General features: G+C 47.4%; 1 protein-coding gene across 2 annotated transcripts in view; it reads left to right on the top strand.

The window, feature by feature from the left end:
* The window catches only part of IFT140 (intraflagellar transport 140), a 114757-nt gene extending 102752 nt beyond the window's left edge, over positions 1–12005 (top strand). For both annotated transcript variants that reach the window (XM_069030107.1, XM_069030108.1), the window contains 12 exons: positions 3360–3537; positions 5736–5926; positions 6936–7031; positions 7383–7515; positions 7605–7748; positions 8152–8280; positions 8483–8665; positions 9355–9561; positions 9724–9936; positions 10016–10182; positions 11146–11287; positions 11805–12005. In XM_069030107.1, coding sequence (XP_068886208.1) covers positions 3360–3537; positions 5736–5926; positions 6936–7031; positions 7383–7515; positions 7605–7748; positions 8152–8280; positions 8483–8665; positions 9355–9561; positions 9724–9936; positions 10016–10182; positions 11146–11287; positions 11805–12005 — 1984 coding nt within the window. The remainder of the gene's footprint in view (positions 1–3359; positions 3538–5735; positions 5927–6935; positions 7032–7382; positions 7516–7604; positions 7749–8151; positions 8281–8482; positions 8666–9354; positions 9562–9723; positions 9937–10015; positions 10183–11145; positions 11288–11804) is intronic.

A 12005-nucleotide genomic window follows, 5' to 3' on the forward strand; every position in this document is an offset into this window, starting at 1 on the left:
CCAAGATAGAACCATCCAGGAGAAGGCTCCTTGGGGAGGGGGGCTCACTCGAGCCTCTCATTGGGGAATCTTTGATAGATCTGCTAATTGGTAAGACCTATAATGTTATACCAGATCTTCGGGGGGGGGGGGGGGGGGGCATTTTTCAGGGTTCGTTTCGATGCATATGACCTGGATGTGTGCACCTAAGGATCCTTAAAATACCAAGGTAAAATCCTTTTTTTCCCTTCTAACCGTGTTTGACTCTTGATTTTAAGACCAGGAAAAGGCATCACTCAGAATCTTAGAAACATGGAATGGTTTGGGTTGGAAAGGACCTTAAGGACCATCTAGTACCAACTCTCTGCCATGGGCAGGGACACCTTTCTTTGGTGTTCCTCTTGTCTCTTGCTGTGGTCCCTGTGCTGGGTGAGTCCATGCAAGCTGTGCTCTGCTGTGAACACTCCCAAATTCAGTGTCTTTGGTGCAGTTTGAGCCTGGTGTGCTCACCGCCTGCCCAGCTGGTGTGGCAGAAGGCACTGTCTGCCAGAACAAAACCAACTGCAGAGCACATCAACTGCAGATGTTTCTCCCTCAGGGTTTGTTGCTGCCCCCAGCGTACCCACAGCTGGAGCCTCTCAGGTTCATTTCTCAGGTTTGGAGTGGAGAAGAAAGAGGTGGGATGGAAGAACTCCAGCTCCTCAGGGCAGAGGTACCTGGGTGCCCACATGGCCCACAGGCAGGTGCATGGGGGACAAGAGCCCCCAAAGAGGAGCTCTAGGGGCAGTTGCTCCTGCTCAGCAGCTCCTGCTGAACTGTTGCCATCCAGGAAAGCACAACACAGATGAGAGATGATGAGCAACATCTCCTAAATCCTGCTGTGACTCTCTGCACGCTGTTATCTTTTAACTTTGTACTTTAAAATACATTGTGTAGTCTATTTCCTCTCAAAAATTTCCACTCCCTGTAGTCTAAATAAGAATTCTCATCCGCTCGCCTGTTTGAGCCCATGAACTCTCATCTTCCTGCATGGAGGGACTTGAGAGCTGTCAGAGCTCTGAAAAATAAAGACTTTGATTTCCTTTCAGAAACTCACTGTTAGTCAGCTTGACAAAGCCCAGCACAGACGTGCGTTCCTTCACCCAGAGCCAGCTGGCTGTTGCCAGCTTCTTCTGGCACACTGCAGAACTTGGAAAATGTACTTCTCCTCATGTGCTGTGAAGCCCAGTTGTGCCCAGGCACAGCCTTGAGCAGCTTTTCCTAAGGACAGAACTCAACTGGCTGTGTTGATCAAAGCCGGGTGAACATGACTAACCCCATGATAATCATGTCAATGTTCTTAAAAGGTGTTTTTCCCTCCTTTCCCAGTTCCAGATACAGATAGTGTCTGGAATAAAAGAGAAACCAGTTCCAACTTTTTGGAAATTAGGAAGGTCACATCTGCTGACACAAGCAGAATTTCTGTATTGAGTGGTGATGGATCTTCTGTCAGGCCCTTCCAGGTCTGAAATGACCGTGCTTTATTTCAATGTTCCTTTTGGCTTCTCAGCTGGGGAGCTTGGGCATGTGAGAGAAGAGCATGAGGAGGCTGTATTTGAATACTACTCAGTTGTAAGAAAGGTGGCACTCAGACATGCATTTTTGCTTTTTTAAACCAGAAAAACTTCTGATCTTTCTGAAATTTGTCCCTGATTTATTGCTTCTGTTCCTTTTTTATTTTCTCTATACTGTTTGTCCTCGGTGAAGTCTATATCACTTATTTATGTTGATTACGACCTGAAACCTTTATACAAGTTGCACTGCAAGTAAAAGATGCTCTAATTCTAAAGCAAATTCTGCAAAGAATTTTTCCTGTGCCTTTTCTTAGTGTATGTGCTGGAGAGCACGTCAGGGTTCACCTGTTCCGCTGCTTCCCGGTTAGTCACTTTCCCCTGTTTGTGCAGGGCTTTCCCACAGCCACTGGAAACAGAAAAACATTTTAATCATAGGAAAACTGGAAGGGAATTTGGTGGCAGGACGTAAAGTGCCATTCTATTCTATTATTTTCTGGTTTTTTTCCTGCTTTTAAAATTTAGATCTTTACTTTGTACTGTGGTGGTGCCTGAGAACTGCACAGACTTCTGCTGAGGGTGATGTAGAAATAAACCCTTATTTTGAATGCTTATGGTTTTTATTAGTCAAACATATTGCATGAAATTCTGAAGAGCCTCAAATGTGAATAGAATCTGTGAAAATCTTTGCTTGTCCTGCTCTGTGATGGTCAGTTCTGTCATGGTCCTTCTGCTGAGCAATTCTGCTAGCCATTCCAGCCAGGAGCACGGTCCTCAGCCTGTCCTGCCTTGCCTGGGCAGGGGACTTTGCAGTGTTAACTGTGAGCTCATAGACCAGAGGAGTTCTTGTTCTGAGCATCACAAAGCTTTTCTTTTTGCCCATTTTATGCAAGTTTTAAATTAGAACATGTTTGTTTGGTAATTTGTTTCCTACACATCATTCCCTGTTACTGAGTAAAACAACTGGGCTCCCAACAGCTGTTCAGTATTTAAACTACTCCAGACTGCAGCAGGACATTTCCAGTGCGAGGCTAAGACTTTTCTCATAATTTTAATTTTGATTTCTGAACATCAGTGTGGGAGTATTGTGACTGTCTATAGGCTGCAGCTACAGCTGGATGGGCACATGATCAATGTTTATGTGCAAACATAGAATCACAGACTGGTTTGGGTGGGAAGGGACCTTAAAGACCATCTAGTTCTACCCACCCCTGCCATGGGCAGGGACACCTTCCACTACCCCAGGCTGCTCCAACCCCGTCCAGCCTGGCCTTGGACACTGCCAGGGATCCAGAGGCAGCCACAGCTGCTCTGGGCACCCTGTGCCAGGGCCTGCCCACCCTCACAGGGAAGAATTTCTTCCTAATATCCAATCTGAATCTCCCCTTTTTCAATTTAAAGCCATTCCCTCTTGTCCTGTCCCTCTGGGCCCTTGTCCTAAGTCCTCCTCCAGCTCTCCTGGAGCCCCTTTGGGCACTGGAAGGGGCCCTTAAGTTCTCCTCAGAGCCTTCTCTTCTCAAGGCTGTACACCCCCAGCTCTCTCAGCCTGTCTCCAGAGCAGAGGTGTCACTGCTGTTCTTTAGACATTGGTGTAAATCAAATCCCACAAGATTTCCTTAAGGTTGGGGTCATTCAGCTCAAGAACTGACCTTTGTGTGTGAACCTGCTTCTGTTCCTCTTCAGTCTTCACACAGCAACTGGAGTGTCTGTTACACTCACCCCATTCCCAACGTCCTGATGTTTTCCCCTTTCACACTCTCTCTCCTCCCACCTCACCTGCCTTCCAGGTGACACAGTAACAGCTCTCCTTTTCTTTCCCATTTCCTGCAGTGAGGCTGTCTGGGAGAACATGGCTCGCATGTGTGTGAAGACTCAGAGGCTCGATGTTGCCAAAATTTGCCTGGGGCACATGGGTCATGCAAGAGGAGCCAAGGCACTTCGGGAGGCTGAGCAAGAGCCAGAGCAGAAGGCCAGGGTGGCTGTGCTGGCCATCCAGCTGGGCATGCTGGTAAATCCCACAGCCAAGCTGTGAAGTGTTTATATCAGACTGTGAAAAATGACCGAGTCAAAGACTGCTGACTGAAGGAAATATCTTTTAAAGATGGTTTATATGTGAAACATTTAACAAAAACCTGCTTTCTTGGGGCATAAGCCTCTTCCAAGCTTAATCATTCTAGGTTTCACTGGATTTAAAAAAGGCTATATTTTATTATAGTTAAAATGTTTCAACAAACATGTTTTATGCTCTGATATAGGAAACACAAATTCCATTTTGAAATTAATTGTTTCCATTGTGAAAGGCTAGAGCTGTGTGCTGTCACAGAGTGAGGGCTGACCTGAGGTTGTTGAAGGAGTTTAGGCAAAATAGACTTTTTCTGCAGGTCTGGAGAGCTCTGGTCAGTCACATTCATTGCCTGTGCTGTCCCAGGGATGCCTAGTCACCCAGATTTCTATCCTGACTGCTCCCATTGTGTGAGAAGGATCTTGGCTGGACCTGGCTCAGCCAGAAGACAAGGTCTGGCTGTTCCCCACAGTTGGTATGCAGCAACTCCATCTGGAGCCCAAACTGGCAGCAAATGCACTCCAAAGTGGCCCTTGTATCTTGTATCTGACTTCAGTCCCCTTGACTGCCAAGAGAACTGAGATCTAAGCTGGGTTTGAGACCAGCATTGTCATGTGGATTGAAAATTGACTGGTGCTAGTTAGAGGTGTGTATTCCACTAATTTAATGTCTTCAGCAAGGATCCATAAGAAAACCAGAAGTTTTTGGTTAGGAAACCATATAAGAGATCCAGGCACATGATCTGTCAGAGGGAAAAACTGGGAAAAATTTTATGAAATAACCCACAGTCTATAGGAAATACTGAATTAGATAAAAAATAGCAAGGTGCCATGGCAGCAAGAATCAGTTTGGGGCAATGTTTGAGGAGACACCACATCCTGGGGCCTGGATTTGATAACTCCTGTCTGTGTATTCAGGGCAGCTACAGCTGGAATGATGACTTCCACCCTTTAAGTATCTCATTACCAGGAAAAAAGTTGGAAAACGTGCAGAGAAAATCAGTGCAAATTGCTCAGCTCTTGGAAAGATTTCACAGACAAGGAAGTCTTGGAAATGGCCAAATAATTAGAATTTGGCTTGAAAAGGTACTTAGCAGTCTACAGTTATTTGATGAGTATGAGAGAGAGAGACAGAGACAGAGACACAGAGAGAGAGACAGAGAGTAACTATTCTGAGTTAAAGGTAAGGAAAAAAGGAAAATTCAAGCTAAATGTTTGTAAAGGCTTCCTGGCAGAGAAAGCAATGAGGCTGAAAAGTGTCAGTGCTTCTTCTCTTGAATATTTAGGTCTGTTTGGAAAGGTGGAAGGGACCTACAGCAAAACAAATGCAGTTCTACTGCTTTTTTCCATCTCGTACAGAATCCTAGGGCAGGCATCTTCCTTTTCCACTTTCTGTGCTTTTTTAAATTTGAAACAATAAGAGACAGAAAGTATTTTTCTGTCTTGGACAGATAATCTCAATTTACTAAATATAGTGTTCAGCTGGACAGCAGTTGGGTGGAGCAGGAAAATGCTCCTTCCACGGGAGCTAGTACCTCTCAGAGCATAAAAATAATAGTTCCATATTTGCTCACCCTTGCGTCAGCATCAGCAAAACCCTCCTGTTCTAATTCTGTAATAAATTATTAACATTTATTCCCAGGAATTGAGCTCAGTTTTCCACGAACTGAGCATTGCTGCCTCTGAGACCTGCTGGGAGGTCACAGGGCTTCCCTGGCTTGCAGCACCTTAATTCCCAAACCCTGAGTGCCAGGATCTTCTCCTAAGCCTCACCCCTGGGTGGGCAGCATGGTCAGTAGCTGTACCCCCAACTAAGCATGTCTCTGTTTTTGGTGACTCACTCTCCTGACGACAGCATTTGATCATTGGTGACTTGCTTGTGTCCCCCCCCTCCCTCCCAGTCAATCCTGTACAATAAATGTCAGGATCTGAGTGCTTTCCTTGTTTTTACATAACCACCCTGTTTCCCAATAACGTGCTATTCCAGGCTACATTTATTTAGTTGCTTAAACCCCCTGCCTGAATGATTTTTGCTTTAATTGCATTGCAATGCCCTGCACTAATAAACTGCTCCGAGGTGCAGTGCCTGGCGTGACTGACGCAGCGCAGTTGGGCTGACGGGGATTTTGGGTGTTCCTCTCCCAGGAGGATGCAGAGCAGCTGTACAAGGCTTGCAAACGGTATGACCTCTTGAACAAGTTCTACCAGGCCTCCAACCAGTGGCAGAAAGCCATCGAAACGGCCGAGGCTCACGACAGGGTTCACCTGCGCACCACCCACTACAACTACGCGAAGCACCTGGAGGCAACCGGGCAGCAGAGCCTGGCACTCACCCAGTAAGCACCAGCTGGGGGTACCTGGGGGACTGGGACCCTCTTTCTCCTGTGGAGACAGGTGAAGGAGGATGTCTAAAGATGACCAGTAAAAATTAATTAAAGTTTTTTCCTGTTTCTAGTGCCTTCTGTCTCACAGAGTAAAAGCATTCCCAGTGACACCTTCCAGCACCCTCTCACGCAAATAATGTGCAGTGTCGAAAAGATCAAGAGTTTGTCAGGGACAGTAGCTAAACCCCACTCATATCCAGTCCCATGTTTGTCTCTGGAAGACCACTGCCATCTTTTCCTTCCTTTTCCATGACAAGAACAATTATTTGTTTTCCCAAGAGTCTCAGACACAACTGCTGGAGCAGAATTTAGTTTGACTTGGTTGCCTCTGGTGCCTGGTCCTCTCCTGTGACTGCTGAGTCCCATGAGAAGTTAGAGGAGGGTATTTTTGATGTCTTGTATTTCTTGTTTGAGATCTTGTTTTCATATGAGTTTTCCAATATGAAAGTTCCCATCATCATCATCCAATAAGGTCAACTCTGTTCAGAATCAAAGCAGAGCTCTGCTGTGCTCGGGCAGACCCAGTGATGGCCATGGTGGGCAGTGGGGTGAGGAGAGGTGGGTGCTAGGGTAAGGGCTGTGAGCTCCCAGCAGTGGCAGAGGCTGATGTTGCAGTAGGTGGTACAATGTGGAGCCTGGGGCATTTGTGACTTTGTCCAGCCAGGTGTGCTTGATGCTTGGGGAACTTTGGACCATCACTGGTGCTTTTGAAGTATTTCCTGTGCTGTGAAGATCACACCTCCCTCATTCCAAGTGCCTGGCAGTACCACTGAACTTTTAATTTTTGGTGGTGCTGGTGGACTGCAACTGGTCTTACAGTGAACTTACTTATACAACTGAAGCAGTTCTTCCTAGTGGTGTCAGTTGATGGCTGGCAAACAAGATTAAATGGATGTTTTACACAGAAAGAGCTAATAAGGAGGTTGTCATTTCACATCTAATATGTTCTTCTTCTCTACAGCTATGAGAAGTCAGACACACACAGGTTTGAGGTACCTCGAATGCTCTCTGAAGACTTACAAGCCCTGGAGAACTATGTCAACAAGATGAAAGACAAGTCAGTGTTGTGCTTGTTCCTTCTACATGGGGCTGTCAGGTCTGACATACAACTCGTGATGAGAGCAAGGATGAAGCAGTGTGAATCCTCTCAGTCCCATTCAGCCCCTGCCTTATCCACTATGACCCTCCTACAGCTTTTCAGGTTTATGCTGCACTTGCTCAAGAACTGCCACTTTGGTTATCCAGGCTGACCTCCTGTATAGTGCAGACCTTGGGAGTGTCACACTTGGGTTGGGGTAGAGCATGTGTTCTAAAAAATGTGCTCGGTCTTTAGTTCAAGCTCTCTAAGAGTGAAAAACGCAGCCTCTGGCAGTTCTTGTTGCTGCAGTTAATATTGTTGCTTTTCCAGGAGCCTGTGGAAGTGGTGGGCACAGTACTTGGAGAGCCAGTCAGACATGGAATCTGCATTAAAATACTATGCACTAGCTCAGGATTATTTTTCCCTAGTCCGTGTCCACTGCTTTCAAGGCAACATTCAGAAGGTAAGGCAGCCTGCTCCCATCTGCTTCCTGAGTTCTCATTCCTGGGGGGAGCATGGACACCAAGTAAAGCTGTACAATTCCCTCTGCAGGCTGCTGAAATAGCAAACGAAACGGGGAATGGGGCAGCCTCCTATCACCTGGCACGCCAGTACGAGAGCCAGGAGGACATCAAGCAGGCCGTGCACTTCTACAGCCGGGCCCAGGCGTTCAACAACGCCATCCGCTTGTGCAAGGTGCGCAGAGAGCTGCAGTGTGCCCACATGCACGGGGTTCTGCCCTTTGGCAGCACATAGTGAAGGTGCTACAGGGTGTTTGTGCCTATTCTTTCCTGAGCACTGCCTGCTCATGGACAGCCCACGATGAAGCTGCTCCAGGTTTCTGCTGACGTCTTCTACCAAGGGTGGATCAATAAAGCCTTGGTGGTTTGGAAGAGTATTTTCTTGAAGAGCTCATCAGAAATTCCCTGAAAGAAGTAATCATAATTTAAGCTGAAAGTCACTTGGGTTGTAGAGGTTTTACACAGAAGGGGGTGAGAGTTTAATACAGGGTGACAGTATAAAGCCACAGGCTTGCCAGAAGTTGGAATTCTGAAATTTGTGTGTGCACATCCAGAGCCAAACCTTTGCTTTTGAACAGGCAAATAATTTAGATGATCAGCTGATGAACCTGGCTCTCCTGAGCTCACCAGAAGACATGATAGAGGCAGCCTGCTATTATGAGGAAAAAGGGGATCAAATGGACAGAGCTGTTATGTTATACCACAAGGTAAATGCTTTTCAGTAAAAACTCCCAAACTTTACACTGAAGCAGTTCCTACAGCAATGTTAAATCAGCTGTGGTTTTTACTATGTCCTGTTTATTAGTAATTTTTTCATGGTAATGCTTTATTAAGCCACTCCAGGGTGTCCTGGGAACTGGGTCTGTAGTGCTCATTCTAGTCTTTGAAGCCTCATTCCTAATTTTGCAGGCAGGACACTTCTCCAAAGCCCTGGAGCTGGCCTTCGCCACGCAGCAGTTCGGGGCCCTACAGCTCATTGCTGAGGACCTGGATGAGAAGTCCGACCCGGCCCTGCTCGCCCGCTGCTCCGGGTTCTTCATTGAGCACGCCCAGTATGAGAAGGCAATGGAGCTGCTGCTCACGGCCAAGAAGGTGAGCTGAGACCTCTGCTCCCCAGTGCACACGTAGAGGAGCACAACAGGTGTGTACCTGCACATTCATCTGTGCAGGTAAACAGATGCAAGAGACACTTGTAAAGCTTCAAGATTCCTCTGAAGCCAGTGATTCAGGGGCACTGGCAGCTCAGCCTTGCCGAAATGCTGGGTACCAGACCAGTCCTGTGCTCACTCCTCTTTAACAAGCTTCTATGGCTGGCTTTCTTCTGCGTTTTGCAAGGGTACAGTAGCCCTTTCCTGGATGACAAGCTTTTGTATAGCTTACTCAGAATTTGTTCCTTACTCCTATTTGTTCCTATACCAAAATATTTAACAAAATATTTATTTGCATTTACTGAAAATGTTATTATCAATCATGCCTAACAAACCTGACTTGTATGTCTCTGAAAATCTCATGTTCAGAGTCAAAATTGCTGAATCTTTAGTGGCACACTTGTGTGAGAACAATGCTGTAATGGAAGAACAAACATGTTTTTAGCAAACAAAATGGGACAGTGTGTGCCTGACCAGGGGCTGATGTTAAGACACATAACTATAGCCCAGTGCTCCAGACAGAGCATCCTCAGCTGCTTGTGTTTGTAGCTGATTTCTGTAGGTTCAACCACAAGCAATGTGAGGTGTCATGATAGTGTTTGCAACATCTCATCACTCTCTTGCTCCCATCAGTACCACGAAGCTCTGCAGCTCTGCCTGGAGCAGAACCTGACCATCACTGAGGAGCTGGCTGAGAAGATGACAGTCTCCAAGGAGTCCCAGGATCTCTCTGAGGAGTCCCGGAGGGACCTGCTGGAGCAAATTGCTGACTGCTGCATGAGACAAGGCAACTACCACATGGCCACCAAGAAATACACACAAGCAGGAAACAAGTTAAAGGTCAGCCTGGATAGCCTCAAAACAAGGGTGTTTTGAAAAGTAAACTTTGAAGCAGACTTCCTACAGTAACTACCCAGATGAAACTTCTGAGCCATCTCGATGATGTTTTTGCATTCACAATATTTTTCCTCTCTCTCTCTGTGCCCCACTTTCCCTTGCCAGGCTATGAGAGCATTGCTGAAATCTGGAGATACTGAGAAAATTATCTTCTTTGCGGGAGTTTCCAGACAGAAAGAGATTTATATCATGGCAGCCAACTACCTGCAGTCACTGGATTGGCGTAAGGATGCAAAGATTATTGCGAATATCATCAGCTTCTACACCAAAGGAGGGGCCCTTGACCTCCTGGCAGGTTTCTATGATGCATGTGCTCAGGTACTGCCCTTTCTATGACTGCTGAAGGTGTCTGGTGTATTGGCTCTGGAGCAAGACCATCTCCTTTCTCCTCTTGCAGGTAGAAATCGATGAGTATCAGAACTATGAAAAAGCCCACAGAGCACTGACAGAAGCATACAAGTGCCTTTCCAAAGCAAAGGCCAGAAGCCCTGTGGAACAGGAAAGCAAACTTGGCCACCTGCAGAGCAGGATGAGTCTGATGAAGCGATTCATCCATGCTCAGAGGTGAGCTGCAGCATGGAGGGCACAGAAACTAAGTGACAGAAATATCATACCAGCACAGAAATCGTAACAGCACCTGAAGTTTAATAAATAATTTGCAGCTTGCTGCAAAAAAAAGCTGCTGGTACATTTTTCTAGCATGGAAACCATAATGTGATTTTTAAAAGTACATTTAAAAAGTTGCATTAAAGATGGAAAGGTAACCTGAAAGAGGAGACCAAGGGAGGTGTAGCCAGAAAGGTGATCATCATAAAATCACAGAATCAGAGACTGGTTTGGGTGGAAAGGGACCTTCAAGCTCATCCAGTTCCAGCCCCTTCCATGGGCAGGGACACCTTCCACTATCCCAGGTTACTCCAAACCCTGTCCAGGTAAGCCTTGAACATTTCCAAGGATGGGGCAGCCACAGCTGCTCTGGGCACCCTGTGCCAGGGCCTGCCCACCCTCCCAGGGAACAATTCCCAATATCCCATCCATCCCTGCCCTCTGGCAGTGGGAAGCCATTCCCTGTCTCCTGTCCCTCCATCCCTTGTCCCCAGTCCCTCTGCAGCTCTCCTGGAGTCCCTTTAGGCCCTGCAAGGGGCTCTGAGGTGTCCCTGGAGCCTTCTCCTCTCCAGGTGAACACCCCCAGCTCTCCCAACTTGGCTCCAGAGGGGCTCCAGCCCTTGGAACATCTTCATGGTCTCCTCTGGACTGGCTCCAGCAGCTCCATGTCCTGCCTGTGCTGGGACCCCAGGGCTGGAGGCAGCTCTGCAGGTGGGGTCTCACCCGAGTGGGGCAGAGGAGCAGAATCCCCCTCTCCCCTGCTGCCCACGCTGGCCAATCAGCCTCAGGACAAGGCAAGTTTCTGGGTTTTGTTTGGGCTTCTGTCATGAAACCTAATGCAGTAAAACTCTTGTGTGTCCTTGGCCAGACAAGGTGAATGCTCTCCCTGGGCTGTGACACTTCCCTTTTGCCCTTTCCTAGAGTTTACCCTGAAGACACTGAAGAAGCAGTCAGGCAGTGTGAACTGCTCCTGGCTGAACAGGACTTTGATGACGCCATCCGGCACGGCGATGTCCTGGGATTTTTGGTTCAGCATTATGCACAAGTGGAGGAATTCCATACAGTAAGTGAAGTCTTCTTCCACCCTACAGAACTCATAGTGTACACCTGTGCAGCTTGGTGGAGCGTGGCTCTCCCACAGAAGACATTCCATGGTAGGAGCCTAAATGCGCAGCAGGGTGAGGCACAGCTCAGGAACGATATCCATATTTTTCATTCTATAGGAGGAGAAAAGGAAAGCTCATGGGACACAGAGCATAAATGCTGGTAGATTCTTAAGCATTCCTAGAGATTCGATGAGAACCTGTCTGGTGCGTGCCTCAGCAATGCCACCACGCTGTGTTTGCCACCTGGCCAGAGAAGAAAACTGTAAAATGGCAGTTAGCTGAGGAAATGGTGAATCACTCCTTCAGGGCAGATGTGCCACACACCCCCTGAACAGTGACCTGCTGCTCTGATGAAACACGAGGGTGCCAAGTGCGAGTTCCTCCAGCTGTGCTGATGAACTTCACTTTTAATGTGCAAAGCACAAGAAATGGTTTACTGAGGCCCCTCTGACAGTGATCTCTGCATTCCTTTAGGCTTATCGCTACCTGGAAGAGATGCAGAAAAGAATTCCAGCCTCGAACCTGAGCTACTACGTGTCCCCACAGACCATGGAGGCCGTGCACCGAGGAGCCGGCATTCCCATGAGCCGAGCCCTGGCCCCAGAGCACACTGGCCACGGCAGCATGGACAACAGGGAGGAGGAAGAAGTGGCTGATGAAGTGGAGGACCCCTGA

This window comes from Aphelocoma coerulescens, chromosome 14 (assembly GCF_041296385.1).
Source record: "Aphelocoma coerulescens isolate FSJ_1873_10779 chromosome 14, UR_Acoe_1.0, whole genome shotgun sequence".
NCBI lineage: Eukaryota > Metazoa > Chordata > Aves > Passeriformes > Corvidae > Aphelocoma > Aphelocoma coerulescens.